The sequence below is a fragment of the Electrophorus electricus genome, chromosome 9, assembly GCF_013358815.1.
Source record: "Electrophorus electricus isolate fEleEle1 chromosome 9, fEleEle1.pri, whole genome shotgun sequence".
Taxonomy (NCBI): domain Eukaryota; kingdom Metazoa; phylum Chordata; class Actinopteri; order Gymnotiformes; family Gymnotidae; genus Electrophorus; species Electrophorus electricus.
Window position 1 is genome coordinate 23,532,522 of NC_049543.1, and position 20,352 is coordinate 23,552,873.

The 20,352-nt window shown below is 45.4% G+C and overlaps 1 protein-coding gene across 30 annotated transcripts in view; it reads right to left on the reverse strand.

Annotated features, from left to right (window-relative positions):
• LOC113578995 (neurexin-1a-like) overlaps nucleotides 1–20,352 on the reverse strand; it is a 233,413-nt gene that overhangs the window by 146,429 nt on the left and 66,632 nt on the right. For 17 of the 30 annotated variants that reach the window (XM_027012605.2, XM_027012604.2, XM_027012594.2 and 14 more), the window contains 4 exons: nucleotides 14,261–14,562; nucleotides 12,665–12,688; nucleotides 11,467–11,628; nucleotides 4,354–4,795 (listed from right to left, as the gene is read on the reverse strand). In XM_027012605.2, the coding sequence (XP_026868406.2) occupies nucleotides 4,354–4,795; nucleotides 11,467–11,628; nucleotides 12,665–12,688; nucleotides 14,261–14,562 (930 nt within the window). The remainder of the gene's footprint in view (nucleotides 1–4,353; nucleotides 4,796–11,466; nucleotides 11,629–12,664; nucleotides 12,689–14,260; nucleotides 14,563–20,352) is intronic. The other 13 variants (XM_027012603.2, XM_027012602.2, XM_035529938.1 and 10 more) reach the window with 1 other exon arrangement.

Consider the following 20,352-nt stretch of genomic DNA (forward strand, 5'->3'; position numbering starts at 1 on the left):
ATCACGGGAGTAAGAAGCAAAAATGAACTTTCTTTTTTTAAATTCAGTAGACGTCTTGCTTTAGCTGATGGTCATTAACAAAACAAAATACAGACGGATTCCTCCCCCAAAACTCTTAAACCATCAACTCTCAGGAAACATCTAAAGGGGCCCAGCTGAACACGACGTTTGCCGAACGCACGCTTTGTACAAAGTTAACAAGCCTTGTCAGCACGCGCGCGGTGCCTGTTCTCTCCCTTGTATACCCGCACTGATACACAGGTGCTGTTGGCATCTGAACAGCTCCTCAAGCCCCCCACCACCGGTGTGCTCTCACGCGACTCTTCCGCAGGGAAATTGTGTAATCAAAGCTGAGTTATGGTTTTTTTAAGCCATTAAGCCCAATAGTCTCACCAGCCCACCACTACCCCCAAACCCCCCACCTGGAGTGATGTGCCATTGGGGGTGACGTGGAAAACCCCAGCGATTGATTCAGCCAAGGCTGGCGAGAATTACTTACAGGCGGAGGGGAGAATTCAGTCAATAAGCCTGTTGGAAAAACAATGTCAGTGCCACTGCTGAAATATGATGGCCGGCGACGGTAAAAGAGAAAAAGACAGAACGTTTCTAAACAAAGAATTAACGATAAAAGCGGGATATACAAATGGGGGAAAAAAACTAGAGAGAGAGAGAGAGAGAGAGAGAGCGACAGAGAGAGAGCGAGAGAGAGAGAGAGCAACAAAGGACAAAGCTGTTCTAACCAAACATTGAATAAATGGAGCTTGCTGAGGGCATACGACGCAGCGGACATATTCCGTTCACTCGATCCGTCCGAAATGGTCTCATTAGTGCACACAGATATGACCTTTGTCTCTGTATAATGTGACTTTCATCTCCTCCTGCCCGGCGTCTCGGCTGTCCTGGGCCCGGAGTCTCCTGGCCGTATTCAGAGGGGATTATGGGAATCCCGTTAAATTGAGGCCTGACATGGGATGGCTGCCGGGTTAGGAGAAAGCAGCAGTCTCGTCAGAGGCTTGCTGTCGGCCACGCTCCCCCAGTTCAAAGCGACGGCGCGAGACTCTCTGGGCAGCAAATCTAATCGGGCGTGTCTAAAACACAGCGTCTGATGCTACTAACCCCTTTTACAATACACATGGCCGTATTCACCTGTCAGTAAATTTGCCCTCCAGAGTGGCTTGTCTGGAAAAAACACCATCCCTGCATGATATGGGTGACATTATTTTGCATCTCTATGTATGTCAACCTGCCTTTAGCATCACACACTGCTAAATTATTCTGCAGTAGGGAGAGGAGCGTCTTTATTGCCGAGATTGTGCCGGTCGGTTCGCAGTCGCGTGTGATTGAGTATGACACGTTTAGGCTCTCTCCACTCTCCTCCGAGCACACGGAGCCAGTGGCTGGGTGGAAGCACAAAAGTGTTACTTTTTATGACTCAAAAAAAAATGCATAAAAAAAAGTGCAAAATGAAAAATAAATATGAAACCTTCCAAAACAATAAACAAAGTTGGCCAATTTGCTCTGCTCCTATGTAACAAGTGAGACCCTCTGTGCCAGTACCAGGTAAACTCACCATACCCTTCTAGATCATTCCTCACTGGCAGACTGAATCAGTTCAGTGTTCAGTGAATCATCTACTGAGTCAGTACAGGGTTCAGCAAATCAGGGACTGAATCAATTCAGTTTCAGTTTTCAATCGGTGAATTAGGCATTGCCCTGAGGAGAAGCCGTCACTCAACTCTCCTCAGTGTCTCCGGCTCCTTTAGGGGATACTGTGCGGGTTGTTTATTAATAAAGCATCTCAGCCTAGTCATGAAATGCCCACTGCACCACTCGCGTCAAGACTCCAGCACCCCTGGGACGTGTGATTTAAATGTTACTTCCACGCAATGCATTATTAAGCAAGAGTCAGAGGTCCCAAGACAAATGGCACTGTGGTGCCACAACAGCTAGCAGGCACAGATGAGCGCAGAGCTGAACTTTAAACACTTTTCTTATCTGGGTTCTCTACATGCGTCTTTTCTCTGGGACAAAACCGAGTGGTGTTCTGGATTTATCAGACAAAACCGTGCTATCAACATCTGAGATTTAATAAAGTGTGATAAATGAGGCTGTTTGTGTGGAGGGATGAGGGGAAATGAAATTCACAAACGCCCCGGCTGTTCCGGCCGTGTTTCGACTACATGCACTGCGAGGGAACGGTATCAAACATGATACAAGTCTGTCTAATGGACTTGTTATTGAATTGTTTCTGCATTGTTGCTGATGACTCAATGTGTGCTGGGGGGGGACTGTGTTAGTGCTCTGGCCCAGTGGGTGTTTCCACAACCGAGTGCCCATCTCCTGAGTTAGCTGGGACCAGCGTGGGCTAAAACACACCCAGGTCACCGGCTTGAAGCGGGAGAAAAACAGGCAGCAATTGCATTATCCTGCATCTCAGGCAAGCACGGCGCAGTAACAGACATGTTCCTTGGAGAGATGGGCTCGCGTTTCCATAGCAACACAGGCAGATCGGAGAGAGACAGAGAGAGAGAGAGAGAGGGTGAGAGAGGGAGAGATGGAAGGAAAGAAGTCAAACAAAATGGAAGAGATGTGGGATGAGATAAAGAATTGAGAAAGAGAGAAAGAAAAACAGACAACAGATTTAGAGCAGGATGAGCTAACTGGAGACGGTCAGAATACAGAATATTGTCCTTCAATAATGTGATACGTGGAGAACTGTGATCACCAAAGTACCTTCCTTATGACAGACCGAAATAGAATTTATTCATTATTAATGTGAAATAGAATCTATTAATCTTTAATCACATTTCACATAGCTTTTCATGGCGAGACAGTGTTAGGTACTGCTTTAGTCAGTGCGTCTCTGCCAGGGTTTGGCCTGGGATTACGTTCCAGTGCAGCTGGGATTAGGGTTCGCACAGTGTGAGGTTACGACACGCCCCGGTGAGTGCATGGACTGGGACTCTAATTCACCGAGTGCTGGGAAATGGGATTACACTTTAGCAAGGGTCACAGGGCCTTTATCCATAACTGCCCGCTGCGCATGCTAAAGGTTTATTTAACAATGAATGGGTGAGCAGTGAAAAACATGAAACACAGAGCATACTCAAGGCCAGACTTAGCAGTCGGTTTTGGGTCATTCTCCAAAACATTTCTTTTGAAAGTGTTGAAAGCAGCTAGTCCATGTATAAACACTACACTCTTCAGTCTTGGAGTCTGGGGGAGTAACAAGGCCCAAAATATGATGCAACAAGTTTTTTCTTTGGTGTAATTTAAATCCTCCAGGAAAACTGTGTGATTCAGTGTGTTTTACTAATGTTTTAACACACAGGTTAGACATGTTTTTGGGGTTCAGACCAGTGCTGCATGGATATCTTAATTAGAGTCGATATATTAACATGTGTGTACGAGAGTCTCAGATCCCAAACAAGTGTTTCTGTCTTAAGAACAAACTCAAAGAGGTAATAATGACCAAGATATGAGGCAAAATATCAAACCACAGTGTTCGTCTCTTGATTCTGGTACATCATGAAGGCTATCAAGCATAATTACATCAAAGGCAGGGAGTGAATTCATCGGTCAGAGCCGTGCTGCCATAAACCGCTCGTAACTCATTACGAACGACAGCCCAGAGCCCCAAGGACGGTCAGAAACACGAGCCCTCCAGATCTTTCAGCACCATGTTCCCCCAACACCACGGCACACTGAGAACAGGAGTGGAACTGGCGGTGTTAAGGAACCCCGTCGCTGCCGCAGACAGGGTGGCAGTCCTCCACTGGCACGGGGACTCGGGTCCTCACCCTCCATATGGCTGCAGAGGTAATGAAACGGCTAATGCGGTTTCCCAACTCTGGAGACGGAGTGGGAAACATTGTCAGCAGGTTCTGATTTGTGGTGTGACATTGGCGAGGCCTCGGTCACAAGCGTGCGTTAACTAATTGCTGCTTAGATAAGCAAATCAGGGCGGAGCGCGATGGCAGCGGACCGGGTGCAGCGGAGGCAGCCGGTGTAGGGCGCACCGCGGGCGCAGGGAGCACGCTAGTCCGCCGGGGCGAGCAGGAAGTCTGTACGGGCTTGGCTGATAAACTTCCTGACTCCCGCCCTAAAGGGGCTGAGGGCAGCTGAGGAGGAAATGTTTTTTTTTGTTTTTTGTTTTTTGTTTTTAAATAAGGGAGCTGTTTGTTCGTTAAAGGTAAGAAAAACAAGAAAGATGGAAAGCTGCGAATGAGGGTTCTGTGGAACATGAGCGCGGTTTAGTTGGTGAGGCTGACAGCAGAAGCCAGTTGCATGTTCAGGATTAAGGACAAACTGCTCAAGTGATTCTCGAGAAAGGGGGAGGGGCTGGGATCATACCTGATCTCCCGTCCCTCTGGAAGTCCACGTGGTACCACTCGCCGTCGTTGACCTTCTTGTTGACCGCCCGCGTCTTGGTGGCGCCCGAGCCCATGTCCAACAGCAGATACAAGTGTCCGTCCAGCATCTCGATGGCGAAGAAGTCCACCTTCAGTGTGAGGGGGCTCTTGGCCTCCTTGGTCTGCTGCTTGGGCCTCCCGTGGCTGAAGAGCAGCAGGCCATTGGGCTCCGTGGTGCGGAAGTCGAAGGAGATGGAGCCCGTCTTCTTGGTGTTCCACTTGTGCAGGGTAATGAAGGCCTCCGGGGTCTCAAACGTGATGGGGTCAAGAGTGGCCACGTTCTCACACTTGAAGGCCACCACACCATGGATCTTCATCTTGTGGTCGCCCTGCAAAGCCAGCCTGGAGAGCTCCAGTCGCACGTCGTTGTTTTTGTATACCACCTGTCGAATGATAGGCCAGGGGTCAACAGGAAAGGAGGGCACTAGAATTGTGGTAGAAAACTAACAAAGCTCGCCTGAAACTACGCCATATCAGGAGTGCATCAGTGGAGTACCACTCTTAAAAAGGATTTCATTTTCAGGACTACGTCTACATCACACTTGCCCTGCAGAGAATTAGGCTACGCTGTCTGTTTCAGTTAACATAATACGTTGGTAAAATAGCATACATAGATGGACAGTGTGTTATCTCAAGGAGCGTGAGGCGTAAGGATGGCCCATGACACGTGCTCCAAGCAAGCATGACATAATACTGCCCACACCGAGGATGTGTGCTACGCACAGCAAAATGTTTTCTGAAAACCAAGATGAATTCAGTTCCAAACAATAAAAAAAAAAAAAAAAACAGTTATGGAAAGACTAGAAACATTGTGTTATCAAACATATAGGGCTGTACCAAATTTATGATTCTGAAAAATCATGTCACAGACCATGAAATCAACTTTCAATTGGAAATATCCAATTTTTCATTAAATGCGTGAAAATTGGAAAATTATTGGATATATGCCTTAACTGGACAGCACAGAGTTAAATGCCAGAGCTCATAATTTTTTCTGTTGCTATGTAAATCAATCAGATGATATCAGTGATCAGGGTTTTTCCTAATATGTAGCTAATGTAGCTTTATCCAACCAATATTACTAACTTAATCTTTCTGTTAAACACTAAACGCTCATTTTGCACTAACTGATGAATCCGTCATTCATTTTTCAGTACTGTTATGGGTTTTGGATTTATCTAAACAAATCATTTTTAAAAATCTGTATTGACATTAAGCTAAAAGGTGATCATATAATATTTGGATTGTCTAAAGGTGATAAAGCAAGCGAAACAATATTTATGGTCAAACTTCTCTTAATAATAAGGACATTGTATATTCACTCAAGGAAATTTGCCAATGACCACATTTTACTGCATTTCTGATCATATGTAGAACACTGCTGCATATAACACTGCACACATTCTAAATCCTTTTTCGTGAATTGTGCATATGTTGAAGCTTAATGTATTTGCAGCAATGTCCATTTTACATTCTTTTTTACCTCACCATTATGCATGACCCTCAATCTCTTTTCATCCTATTTTTGACCTGCACAAGTTCTCCTTTCTGGGAAGTCCCTTTCTGATTTAAATGTAGTACACACTGGTTTTAACAATCCCTGGTTTTGTCAAAAACTTTGAGTTGTAATTACAAACATCGCTGTCATATTTTGGAGGTTGTCTGATGTTTCAGGTTCTTGCTAGTCTAATGTTACCATGATGCTGCCTATGGACAGAGCTGCACATGTCAAAACATGAAGAGCATTTTCATCTGCGTCAGCTAGCTGAGTGTTATTTAGTAAATAGCATGAAATGTAGCATTTGTTTTCTAAAAATCAGTGAAACTCGCCATTTTTAAGAAACTAGGTCCATGAAATGAGTCTTTTCCTGTGAATTTAGTAGGGCCTTACAAATGTACAAAACAAAACAAACAAACAAACAAACAAAAAAAATTATAAATAGAAAAGTTTCGAGCAGTACACTTTTCCATAACAAGTATCTGAACTACAGAAACAAAAGTTCATGCAGTTTTACTCCTGTTACGTGCAACTGGTTGTCGCTCTCCTCTGGATGTAGCCCTGCACGCCAGCGCAGCTCTGACCTGTCAGAGCTGATCCTTTCAAAGCTAGATGAGAGGAGCCTTCTGTCATTCTCTCGTCGCACAGACAGACCCTGCCACTTCCCTGCTCTGCCCGTAAACCCCCGCGGGATCTCAGCGAGCCAGGGCGGAGCTCCGCAGCGGAGCCCCCGCCGTACCCAACACAGCCCTGGCATCCCACCAGGAGCAGCTTCTCACCTCTGGGAAAAACGCCTGACCTGGAGGGGGCATCATTCACTGTGACTAGTGCATTCTGTGTGTTTGGCTGCAAGCCAAGACATAATAAGAACTCACAGCTGAACACGCCACAGGTGTATATGACCCAAATCTATTTAGTTTATATAATAAGCTTTGACATGCAATGGCTAGAAAAGTAATGTATACCTTGAATTTTTACACTGCGCAAAAGCTACTTTGATATGCAAAGGATTTATAGTGTGTGGTCTTGTTTAGCAGTTTGCTCAGAGTAGGGGCATTGCACCCACTCTGAAAGAGAAACATTTAATGAAAATAGCAATTGTCCAAGATTAGCATTTAGCAGTTAGATTACAGCTATGAGACAAAAATAATAAGCTGAATGTATGACGTGGAAAAAAAACAAGGATCTGAACCTACAACTTCCAGTGCCAAATGTTTACAGTGAAAGATTATAAAGCTGCGTTCTAACCAGTACACTGTTCTTAGGTAGGCTTGGCTGACTCTAATAACTTATCAAACATATCTGGAAGTCCTCCGTGGATATTTGTTTGAGTCTGTATACATGAGTAATACTTCTAGACAGGGTCATTTTTCAGGTTTATACAAGATGTCAGACAAATTCCAGCATCTAGACCACCTACTAAAATGGGAAACTTTAACCAGCCAACCAGTAACAAGTAACCAGTAAGTAGAACAACACAGACTTGGACTGGGATGCCAAAGGTCCATAAATGTCAAAGATTCAACACTGCACTATGCTGTTCCATTATTGGCCACTTCAGTAAGCTAGTTCAGTGAGCTGTGGTGTAACTTAGTGTAACTGGGTTTAATCTGGAAATTAAAAATAAAAATAAAAATAAAATAAAAAAACCCAAACAACCACATCCACTAAAATTATACCATAGCCATAACATTCTATATAATTTATTGTTCAAGTGAAAGATTTTGCCTAATTGCCTCTATGTAATTTTCTATAACTGATAATACCAGCCATGTGATATGGACCCCAACATGTTCCCTGACATGTCAACATAGAGAGATCCAAAATGTGCTTTAAGATATGTACCTAAACAAATGTTTCTCAAAGAGAAACCCTTCAAGGCCATGCTAGATATGCCTCTCAACCACTGGTCTACCTTATTTACCACTGTGTCTACAGTCAATTACAGGTGCCCAATAATGAATTAAGATGGCATGTTTAGACCAGTGGTTCTCAGGTGGCAGGAACATAGACGTTTAGGGTGAATGGAGTGCAGTGTCTCCCCCCATTCACGTACTGGTGAGATGGAAGTGCTCACTGGAGAATGGAACTTAAATGCCTGTGCTACACCTCTCATTTCCTTTAACAGTCATAATTAATCTGTCTGTTGTATCAAGACCATTATGGGGTGTTTAATTCACTCAATATATAATTGAATACACTCAGTATATGTATTATGAAAATACTCAAACAACAAAGGTTGGGGGAGGGGGTATCGACCTTTCTAAACTTTGCAGTCATACTTAACATTCACATGAAAAAAACTGGGTCATGGCACCATATTAGAAAGAGATATAAGAGCATAGCCTTTAGCACAAGTCAGCTCCCTGCTGTCCTGCCAAATGAAGGAGCACCACGAACCAGTGATGAAGGTTGAGAGAGAATATTTCCCCAGAAAAGTGGAGTTACATGCATGTCCCGTCACAGCAAGAGAGGACTGAGGTAAGACCTGAGACCTGAGCCTCGGTGCCTTGCCAGAGGCAAGATCTGCAATGTAAGACCCTTGAGCTTGGAGCATTGCGGTTAAGAAGGAGGGGGTCCCATAGAAAGCCTAGCACTGCTAGGGTTAGCACTGCTAGCACCAAGACCTAACTGCTGCCACAACACACCTGGGACGTGATTACGTGTTTCACACGATGAGCTACAAAATGTGAATCAGACGCATTCGCTATGCATTCAAAAAGGGGGGGAGGGGGGGGGGGGGCGATAACCAGGCGGTCCACAGCTCCTCCCAGCAGGGACGCGCCAGCTGCACCTCATACTGGATACGGTTTCCCATCGCTGCCCAAAATCCTCCATGAAAACTGCACAAATCCCATTGGGGAAAAAAAACTGACTTGGAAAAAAGTCACCATCCTTTTGGGGATAGTGGAGAGATTCTATCTGGAGAGGGGTGAGGGCTAAAGAGCAGAAGGAGCAGACTTCTTCTGTTTTTTAGTCACAGAGTCCACAGGCACACAGCAGATACCGCCAATAAAGCGCAATCAATACAAAGGAGTCGCGACCAAGGGCACCTTTTAGGGGCCGGCGAGATTGGAAGAGGGCTTCGGTTTCTGCGTCTCACCCAGTCAAAAGAAAGTCCCGCCGAACTCATTTGTCACGAGACCCAGAGAAGTGACAACTAGGCTATTACCACACCAGCGTTTCATCATCAAAACAGAAGAGCCATGGCCCGAGGGAAGCCAGGGAGAGGGGGGAACGCCGACGCCAGGGCTGCGAGCGTGACCACAGGCCTGCGCGATCAATCAGACAGCTGCTGCATCAAGGACTCGGCCATAGCTCACGTGCCAGGGATTCCAGCACGGCAGCGGCAGAGAGCCTGACGAGGGCTTGTGCAAGCTGAACGTGACAGAGAAACAAACAGGGAGAATCTCTGGCCTCAAACGCTGGGCTCCACATCACGTACCAGTGCAGCAAAGGAGCACCCAGAAATGATGCAGAGGCTGGCCAGGGTGGTGCCACGCCAAACATCATGAAGCTCTCACGAAAAGAATTAGCAAGGAGATATGGATGACATTTATCGCCAGCCAATTTGCACGCAGGTGGATAGAGGTGTTAACGAAGCGTTCTCAATCACGTCGCTCACGTTCATTATTTAATTAAGTCTGCACTCTTATGTTAAGCAGGCACACGTGTAATTGCTCGCCGCTAATAACTCTAGTCGATAAACATCCCCTTTGTCCTCAATTATTCCATTTAGCTTGATGCTAATTTTAAAGCTGAAATATCCTTGCTAACATGAAGTTTACTGGTGGGGAGACGCTGGTGACACATCGCTCTCAGAATGTAAGGCAAGTTGAATAAAAACACCAATTTGCCCTGAAAAAGAGGAGGATGAGCCCTTTCTTCCTCTCTGTAAACCCCAAGACAGGCTCAGCTAATCCTGACGCGTTTGATGTGATTTTTGAAGCACGGTCTCGAAATGGTAATGCTGCCCGGAGAAATCTGTCCGACAGACATACACTTCTTTTCCACAGGAAGGGTAATGTTATTGTTTAAACGAGCGGCAGAGACTCTGCCTTTGTTTGTTTTTTTTAACGAGCAGAGTTCTCTAATGAGCTGGGATTGGACAGCAGGGCAGCTATGTGTCGAGGAACCCAAACTCTGGTTACGAAATGTCTCCATAGGACTCTTTTTTTTCCCCAAGGTTCAGTGAGGACAGGCCGGCGTCCCCGAGACGACGGCCGAGAGAAACGTCCGAGCTCCGCGGCCGAGCGGTAGGAACGGAACGCCTTGAAACGAGAAAGATAAAACAAGAGTGAAGCGGCGCGCTGCTCAAATCAGGCGCCCCTCTGGAGGCTGTCAGTGCGGGGTAAAGGCCTCGCTGGGTCAGAACCTCCATTAAGTGTCCAGTGCGTTTGCGGGGAAGCTTTTACGTGTGCAGCGATTACAACAAGCAGAAAGGGAAAAGCAGGAAAGGCAGCAGGAGTGATTGTTGAGCACTGTGCCACACTTTCAAAGGGAAACGCATTTTGAGGGCCACCTGCTACCTTGTGCAATAAAGAATAGTTTTATTGTACATGCCTATACAAGCATTCAACCACGCATTGTATATTCAGAACCCAAATACACACACACACACACACACTCACACACACACGCGCACACACACACAGACAATTGGTAGAGGTGTAGTCTTATAAATAATTGCTTGTGTGTGTTACGTTTCAAAAACACCAAATTAAGCAGGAACCCCTGAACCAGAAGACTTGGGTGAGTAGATCACGGCAGACTGACGCTGTGTAAGCTAGTCAACAGCTGGTCCTATATCATGGATATAATATCACCAGCTCATGTGAACATAAATTTCTTCTGACTCCGTATCGATCCTTGAAAACAAACCTTTACTGGAATAATTCATTTTCTCAAATGTGCATCAGGCTACCTTTACAACTGAAGTCTTATAAACAACACTGAGAATTACACTGTTATTACCTAAAATACAACCATGGTGTGTTTGTATAATTTAGAGAGATGGTTAAGCACTAGGTTTTAGTGGCTATAATAGCAACGATTACTGGACATTAATCCTAGTTCTGATGTCAATAATACATGTCAATGAGGAAATCCCGTTTAATTTCAGTCCATAACAACAATAGTTTCAGTTTGGAAAATAAGACCACACATTTGGTTAATTCTTCCAAACCCAGCTGGATAGCCATTAACAGACTGAAGATAAACTGGAAATTCGCACCAACATCATTTTAGATTTGGTCCTCAACTGGAGCTTAAAAGGCTCAGATAATTGCTTTAAAACATCTTTCATGTCTTCTTTTGGTATTTCAAACAATACAAAGCAGCAACTGTGAAAGATATGAGCTACTCATTACTGCTACTTATGTTTTTGTTCTGCAAGCGTAAAGTATTCCCTTTTCGATAAAAAACCCCAAAAACAACAAAAATAACCCAAAGAGGTACACAAGGAGAGGAAAATGCAGACTGCAGGATTCTTTTTACTGCATAATTTAGGAGGCCCCCTCAACAGCCATTAAAAAAAGTTCACAACAAACTGTTTACCTCCTTTAGGCAACCCATAAAATTGTTGCTAACAGGTGATCCTGGCAGGTCGGCCGTGCTAGGGCTTCCTCCGACATAGAAAAAGTCGTCCGAGCCCAGCATGGTGTAGTCCTCCTGTGTGTACCCCGTGGTAGTCAGAATCCCATCCACGGATATTGTTACCTACACAGCAAAGCACAGGAAAAGGACACGCTATATTCCAATAACCTTTTGGCTGCGGTTTGGTTTGGGTTTTTTTTTTTTTTTTTTTTACCACTCCAGACCTTTTCTTCTCCCCATTTTTGGCTTGTTTGAGACCCATTTTCATGTCTTTCTCTTTGAAGTTAATGAATATATTTCTATATTTTTTATTTTGGTTAGTCAGAGATTCTTTTGAGTGCTAGCCCCATAGTGTTCTAGCTAGTCTACGGATTGTCCAAAAGTAGGGTTAGTATTGCTTCTACTGCAACGTAAAAGTAATTTAGTAGACACAAAAATGGTGTTAGTAAGTTGTTAACTTGGTTAGTTTTCCTAGCAATTAGTAGTTTTAGTTGTTTGTTTTGTACTGAAAGAACTTAAAGGAGAGTAATGCCACAAGGGTTAGACTGAAAGCGCAAGCAATGGAAAGCACAACTGCAGTTTGCTTCTGGGAACCACTTATACAAGCTTGCTTTTCTTTTTGGTGCATGCACCCAAAAAGAAAGGGTGAGCAGAGAGGTGAAGGGCGGTGGAGGAAGCCATGGGACCGGGCTTGGGGATCGAAGTGGGAAAACAGCGGACACGGCCAGGCAGAGCGAGCGGGAGCAGGGGTGCGGGCGGGAGGCGGGGCGTTCCCATGCGCGTGCCGTGCAGACGGAATGGGGTCGGCGCTGACAGAGCCAAGGAGCATCAGGCCAGCGGGCCAGCAGAACCAGAGCTCGATGGCGAGAGGCTCGGGGCGACGATCCAGAAAGGGAGGTTCTGTGGAACGGACATGGATAGAGTGGTGGGAGGGGCTTAGAACAAAGAAAGGGGGAAGAACCAACCAATCTGATGAAGGGAAAAAAAAAATTAAAGGAGTGGAAGGAAAGTAAGCAGAGAAGTACCAACCGCAATTCCCCTCTCTTATTTTTTATTTTGGCTATGACGTCTACGATAAAAAGAAAGAAAGGAAATACACGGCAAACCCAAACTAAGAAACAATTAGAATGATATCTACCGAACAATGTAGTTTGTTTACCATAGCGTGTCCAATGCCTGAGTGCTTTGTGGAAAAGGGGGGAGAAAGCAAATTAAAACTGTGAACAGAACAACGACCGTTACTCAAAAAAGATATGAGGGCTGCTACCAAGGTTAGTACACCGTCCGTTACACGGTCTGGTTAGTAGAATGACACGTTCCATGGATGACGTTAGTTTTACACAGCATGTTAGTCACAGACAAAAAGTAGGGAGACAAAGGGGGAAAAAAAGGCAGACTAACGTTAATCTACAGCTGGAGCTAGTGCGGGTGTTTCTAACTGCCTCTAACCGCCTGTTTCTTGTCCAATGGTTGAGCGTGTTGCTTTTTGGAGTCTGATCTCTGTCTCATCATTGTGGAACTGGTGTACGTCAGGTGACTGATAAGACAGCAGGCCTAAAGAACATCGGTCGACCCTCTTTAACGAACGTCCACCATGGTGGCGCAGTTGGAAGCGTTTCTGCACAGTCCATCGGCTAGCTCGGAAGCCGGCCGTGTCGCTCGTGTTTCGGCGGCCTCCGAGGCTTGCTGATGAGGCTGTAGTGATGAACTTTAGGTTCACTTTATTGCAATGGAAACCATGGCCCTTAAACAGAATGGAGCAGTGTGGCCTGACTGTCTCCTGACTCACATGCGTTGAGAGTTCCCTATGACTTCATCAGTGCCTTTGGCCGATGAAATTTCATAATTAGTTTATTCGTTAATTGCGGATTAAAGTCTACTGTTATTTGAGCAAGGGCGTACTCTGTCCAGGACGGGACGTGACTTTGGAAACATGACCGCCGGTAGTATTATTTTAGAGTGTTTACTCCTTTGAATCGACTGCAAACTTGCTGTTCGTGCCTTTCAAAAATTCCATAGTTCCTTGATTTCCCCCAAAATAACCGATCCACTTATAAGCAAGCATACCGTCTAGCACAGTTGGCCCACCAGACAGTCCACTTTTTGCTCTGACCCAGCTCCCGCTACACCTGTGAGAGGTGTTCGGAGTTCTTAATAGTTGTGACAGAGTACGGCTGTATCCCTCTGAGCACTGGATCGAGGAGCACTTGTGCTACAAAGAGCTCCACGCTTGTGCAAGCAGCTCACCACCGTACGTTTCCTATACATCTTCCCGTCATATGGACGGCCTTTCTCCCCTCAGGTGGCTGTTTGTGGTGGCCGCCGTTGTTGCCGAGGATTAATCGTGTTCCGCGTCCTGTCGTGTTTGAGTGAAAACCCGGGCGTCACCGAACGCTGCACAGACAACGGTAGCAGACAGTGCTCTAAATCACTGCCCCAGCCGGCCATTATTGGACTTGCGGCTCATTTGAAGGGAGCAGCAAGGATCACACTGGACAGACGGCTTTGCTTCCTAAAGCTCCATGCAGCTAATGAACGAATGTGGCATTGGTGCCAATGTTCTGCACGGTATCAGGCGGCGCATCGCCCCCCTGAAGGTATGACCCTGCTCAAACATGCCTGCACCTCTAAATGCGCACTTCATGAAAGCAGGAGGGTGGAGGTTAAATGCATTTCTGCGTCTGCTTTGTGAATTGAGGAGAAATCTGACTGGCCTATCGACCGGATCAAGGCCAGAGCCCCCCTGCACTGTTACCTGACGGAGATTCCTCGTTACTTTGACATCATGCCAATCATTGTCATTAAATTTTCCATTGACTGGCTCCACGAGGGCTTCAAAGGCCCCCGAGCCCAAATTAATGACGAGCGAAACTGCCCCGTTTTTCAGCGCCAGGTTGACGTAGTCTGCCGATTTGCCCGTGTGCAGCATCAGGCCGTTCCTCTGCAGGGTCTTGAATGAGAGCGTGATCTCGTCGCTGCTGCTCTGGATCGGGTTCTGTGACAGGTCGTAGCAGAAGTACTCGGAGCCCTTGAAGGTCGCCACGTACTCCTCCTTTCCTGGAAGGGACAGAGAGAGGAGAGGTTAAGTCGCCTTTGCTTGGGGGGTTGGGAGGCAGGGAAGCGGAGGGAGGGGGAAACATTTTATTGAGGCGTAGTATGATCGCTCCGCTGGGGAGCTGCGTCCCCCGCATGTAAAGACGATGGTTTGCCCTTATCTATTGCAACTGGGGTTGAAATACAGACCGAACCGGCAGGTGGATACCGAATGCCACTGGTTGCTCTTAACAGCAAAGAGTACATCACTGAATGCAGATAGCGAGACAGAGCGAGAGAGAGAGTGTGACAGAGACACAGCATCACGCTCCTGGAATGTGCTTTGCTTTCATGCACAACAGCAACTTCCCTCTGAGTTCTTGTGCCTTGCTTTTCCATGTGTATTAGTAAGAGCAGCAAAGGGAACAGATAAATGAGGTTAAATCCAATTAACGCGATTTACCAGGCACCGTGGTTATTGATACCTTGACAGAATGGTTCATCTGCTCCATCTCTCCACCAATTCTTCCCTCTTCATATCTTCGCAGCCCCGCTGGTAATCGATAGCCCTAAAGAATGTGCCCCATTGGATATCTCCAAGAATTGACTGGGCTTGTTAGTGCCATAGAAACACGCATACCAAAGCACACAGTGTGCAGTTCTGGTGTGGATGGATTTCGATGGTCTGCTGTTGTTAAACACTGTTGTAATACACGGATGGACAGTATGCGGAAATAATCAGTGATCAGCACCCTTAATAAAAGATTTTGAGAATGTACTATATACAGTTGACATACTTCCTCTGACGTGAGAAATAAAAAGTTGTAATGCTAAAGTAGTAAAATATATATTCTGCAGCTCCATGTGCCTTCACCGCTGGAGGAAGATGATTTCGAGTACTGGGCGATGAATAAAAAGGATACTGCTGCTCTGCACTCCAAATTTAATTGCATTCCAAATATATCTTGTTCTTCTTATTTAGCCATTCCTAACATTTATGAATGAGGGGGTACAGGAACGTTCGCACACAAACTCAGTGATGGTACCACCTGGCTAAAAGCTCCAGAAGTAGGCAGGCTCAAAGGCGAGCTGGGTGAGAGTCCTCCTCCATCTGTAGGTCCCTTCAGAGCATGCAGTGCCATGACGAGGTGTTCCGCCCGCTAATCTCCCTTTAGAAAAGGGCAACGATGTCACTCATTCCTCTCCTCGTCGTCCCCGCCCCAGAAACATTCCCTAGGTTAGCTTCACCCATCCGAAATTACACGACCTAAAATGGCAACTGTATTCAAGCATAACAATTCTCATTTGCCTCTGACATTCATCTTAGAATGACCCGATATTTTACAGATTGGGTGAACACACACACAAAAAAAAAAGGTACACGTGGGATTCGAGGACTCTACCAAAAGGTGCGTTGTAGTCAAGTTTATCATCTTGCTATAACTCAAACGTTATCTTATCACATCCGTGAATATGGGCTACCATCTCCGGCAGCTGTGATGGTAGGTGGCATTTCACTGCGATTGGGCGAGAGGGATTTTTATCTTGGTTTGGAAAGGATTGTGCACGTATCGATCAGGAAGGGGATGGGTGTGCGTCTCTGGTTCGGGTGTGTCTGGATGTGAACGACAACGGCCAGGCCTGTCGGAAGCTCGAGTAGATAATCTGCTATGCTTGGCCACGTGTTCAGTGGTAGAATGTCCAACATGACAATTCGGTCATTATGGAGCGCAAAAAAGTAGTGACTAGCAGAAAAGGGATCAATCAGAAACTTGGGAAGCATTTACTTTATAGAGTTTCCATGGTGTCTACAGAAGGAACTACTGACATGAATATTTCTAATCAGTGTTAATACTTCCATTTTCTTCTTCTTTTTCTTATAAGTGGGGTAGAGAAGAGGTTCCACATTCGTGATATCAGTAACTTGGAGCATTCTGAGTGGTCTAAACCAGAGAAATCGGCTCCTCGAAAACATTCATTTTCTTGGGGACCAATGTGGCTTTGTTATACAGGCAGTTCAGTTTCTGTACTGCCATACGGATGAGATCATGCAAAACATTTCATACATCTGCAGCTGAATGAAGTGTGGGGTCCTGCTCTAGTCCTGCTTTTCTAATCCCCTTTTAGTTTGTAATTTGCTACCTAGAACAAATTTATCTTTTAAGTTTAAAAGATACGATGACAGCTCACAATAATTTTGCCTGATTTGATTTTTCAAATTCACCTACAACTTATTTCTTTATGTGCACGCTTAACAAAATGATTGAAATCTTATAACAGTTAAAGGCAAGCTGAAAATACAGCATAAATACTGGCCTGTTTGAAGAATATGAATACTCCAAGTACAGTTTGGTATATTAGAGGTGCCTTTTTTCTTTGCACTTGTAACAGACATACAGTTTAATGTCTCAGAGGTCTTTTGATTCTTTTTAAAAATCTAATAAAGTTGTCTGCTCTCCACACTTGTTTGAGAAACGACTTTTAGCCGTGCAGGAAATCACCTCTGTGGCACCTTACTCCTGAGTGCTGAGTGCTGGCTATAACGCAGGCTAAGGCTTGCTACCCTTTTGTCTGTTATGGTTCCCTTAGTCGAGTCTGCAGGTATTAAAAAGCAAAAGGAACAGAAACAGAGAGGGAGGGGAAGAAACCCTGTAAGCTATAAGGCTGCTATCACTACACACACTTTCACAGCTTTCTTCTTCTTTTCATCCTTGTTTGGCTGTTCTTACCTGGTGTTTACATTCAGTTCAAGGGCTTCTTGGAGACCACCTCTCCCTCGCATGCGTCTGAGAAAGCAAGGTGCAAACGCCGCTTTTCTGCAAGGCCGAACTCCATGAAAAGGTCAGGGGTTCACGGTGACTTAACGAGACAGAACCGCCTCGTTAAGAACCGCCTCTGTTTGCTGGAGAGCTGAATGCTTTAAAGAGCCTTTTATTAATGGCATCTTCAGTGCAACGGGAATTTGGCCATTGCGCACAAAACTGCAGAATGAATGAATGACTGAATGAATGAATGAATCGAACGCGTTTTGTAATGCATAACTGTAGTTTCAGAAGGACCAGGAATGCGAGCATAGTTACATGTGTGCTTATTTGAAGACTGGGACATAAGACGCACAATCCTCCTACACTCATTTTTTTATTCCCCTTTTGCAGACAAATGGCTACATTTTCCACACACACACACAGACACACACACACACACACACACACACACACGTGTGCAATTCTAAATGAGTCATGCTAAGGGAAATAAGTCTGTGAGCTTCCCCTGAGGACAGTTTCATATGCATGCAAAGGTGTTACTACATTCCACTCTAATAATTTGCAATACCCTGTGACCTTCTGACAGAGACACACCATCAAGGACAATATAGCCAGGCTAACGAGCCACAGTGCTGGGTTACTTCAGCAGACCTCTGAAACCAGACTGTCCAGGTCACTGGAGAAGCCTGCACAGAGTGGAGAAGGGAAATACCTGTTTTGCTAAATGTAAGACATTGTTTTGGTATCTTATCTTTGCATCTCACAATGCTAACGGAAAGTATTTGACTTATAGTAATGCTGTCTGCTAATTCTTTTATAACTGGAGCATGGTGTCTCAAACAAAGCTATGGTCCACAAAGCTTTGTCCTTTGTCCTCTCATTCAACATTTCAGAGATTTTAGAAGCCAGGCATTTGATGACGATATGCATATGAAATATTTTAATTATAAATATTTTATTAGAAATAGTACCAATGCATCTCAGCTTAAGAACGTCTGAAGCCAAATCCAGTTACATTCATGCAGAACACTAGAAACCCCTACAAGTATGATCAGGCTTTCAATCCACATCAATGACATGATCTACATGACCTCATCTTCTCTCTAGATCTTCCCATAATTCTTTGTAATGAACACATTGAGGTCTCGCCTCACACAAATAAGACATGAAAACCAATTAGCAATAATTAAATTCAATGTGAGGGGTGAAACTCAGAAGCAACGGCCTTGTGTCCAGTGGTTTATCGTGCCAGTATGTAAACAAGAGAAGTAAACAAGAACTATGTGAACTATGTGTCGTGCACCGTGGACTCCTGAAAATGACCACCCACTGACCAGTAATAAACCAGTAAACCATTAAACCAAGAAAGCATTAAACTGCCCAGTTTACTGTGCAGCAGTGAAATCCACATGAGGATAAACTCAAGCTTGGTCCACCTTTACCTGAGCACAGCTGCATTTGGGGGAATCGTCACTCCTATTCCCAGCCTGGCTTGTATCTGTGTTGCTAGTCATGACATGAAAGCATAGCGCTGGCGTCCCCGAGCGTCCCTACAGCAGGTCCAGCAGCAGCGTCGATATGATGGGGCCGAGGAGAGGGATATCTGCGCCAGGCAGCCAGATCACGTGGCTCTGCACAGTGCCATGCTTTAACTGGCAGTCTGTCTGGCACTCTCTCTGGCTGGAGGTCAGGTATGCTCTCTGAAGGCTCGGCTCCCCCGAGGTGTCGCATTCCCAGCAGGGAGGGTAGAGCCGTGTGGGGTGGGGATGGGGGGTGGCGTAGCGAGACATAATTCAGGTATTCATCACCGAAGAAACTTGAGGAGAAGAGGGAAAAAAAAGGATGCTCACACTGAAATGTTAATGAAAAATGCTAAAATTTCCAATTGTTTGAAGAACATGGAGCAGGTTCGTGTCGACTCGTTCGAAAAGGAGTCACAGGACTGATGAAATGTGAGAACAGTGGGGGAGAATATGGGCTCGGGGCCCGAGTTCCCCAAATCATCATACTTTAAAAGATTCTCATAAAGTTATACCTGCTCCTCATAAACGGATGCCAGGGGATCCATCAGCCTGCATGGCTTCGTCTGAATATTACAGCCAGATGTGTTAGTTAACCCTAATTTAACACAACTGCTTTCAATACTCAGGCATCCCTCCTCGATGAGGTCTTTCTAGTGTGTTGGATCAGAGTTGGACCAAGGTCACGGCAGCTGATGACCAACAACAGGGATGTGCCCCAGTACCATAAAACCTCTGACTAAAAGACGCATGGTTTTAGAATGTTTTTAATTTTTATTTGGGATGATGATTTCAACTTTGCACTGTCTCTCTCCCCCTCAACAATACACCCCGGACAGGTTTAAGTGCAGAGGACATACCGTGAGTAATCAGTACATACTTAAAGCCTTTACCCACATTCACTCTCCAAACCACAACACGCCACAATGTCCAAGACACAAATCTAGTGTGACACTTCAAGAGCAAGGTCAGGGACATCGAGTAGGGGACATCGAGATACATTGCCTAAAAAGAAGCTCCCAACCGTGGCTTAGGTATTGCTCTCCCATTTGTATTGCAGCACAAGGCAGGGAATGTTGGGACACTCTGTCAAGGACCAGGACCGTCTTCTCAAAAACTGAAGCCAGACCTGGCCTGGTGGAGATCTCTTGCATGTGCTAACTAGGGAAATGGGCATGTCACAGTGGAAGTAACAAAGTAGTTGATAATAACGAGCATAACGAGCTTTTATTATGAGGAGAGTCTGTATTGACGGCCCTCTCCCCCGCCAGCTCTGGCATAAGGCCTCGCCAGGCAGGGATATCGCTTCCCCGGCTTCTCTCCATCGCTCTGATGAAGTTAAAAAATAACGGACGAAGCGCTGCAGACCCACACAGCCGCGTGAAGGCCGGTACCCAGCCGGCTCAACCGGAAACTCTCTCATCCTTACTTTGCATTTAACCCAGTAACAGTTGTTATACACATTTAACAGCTAAGTAATTGCCGCTGTACACATATAATAGCTAAAAGCTATTTACCCTACATGGACC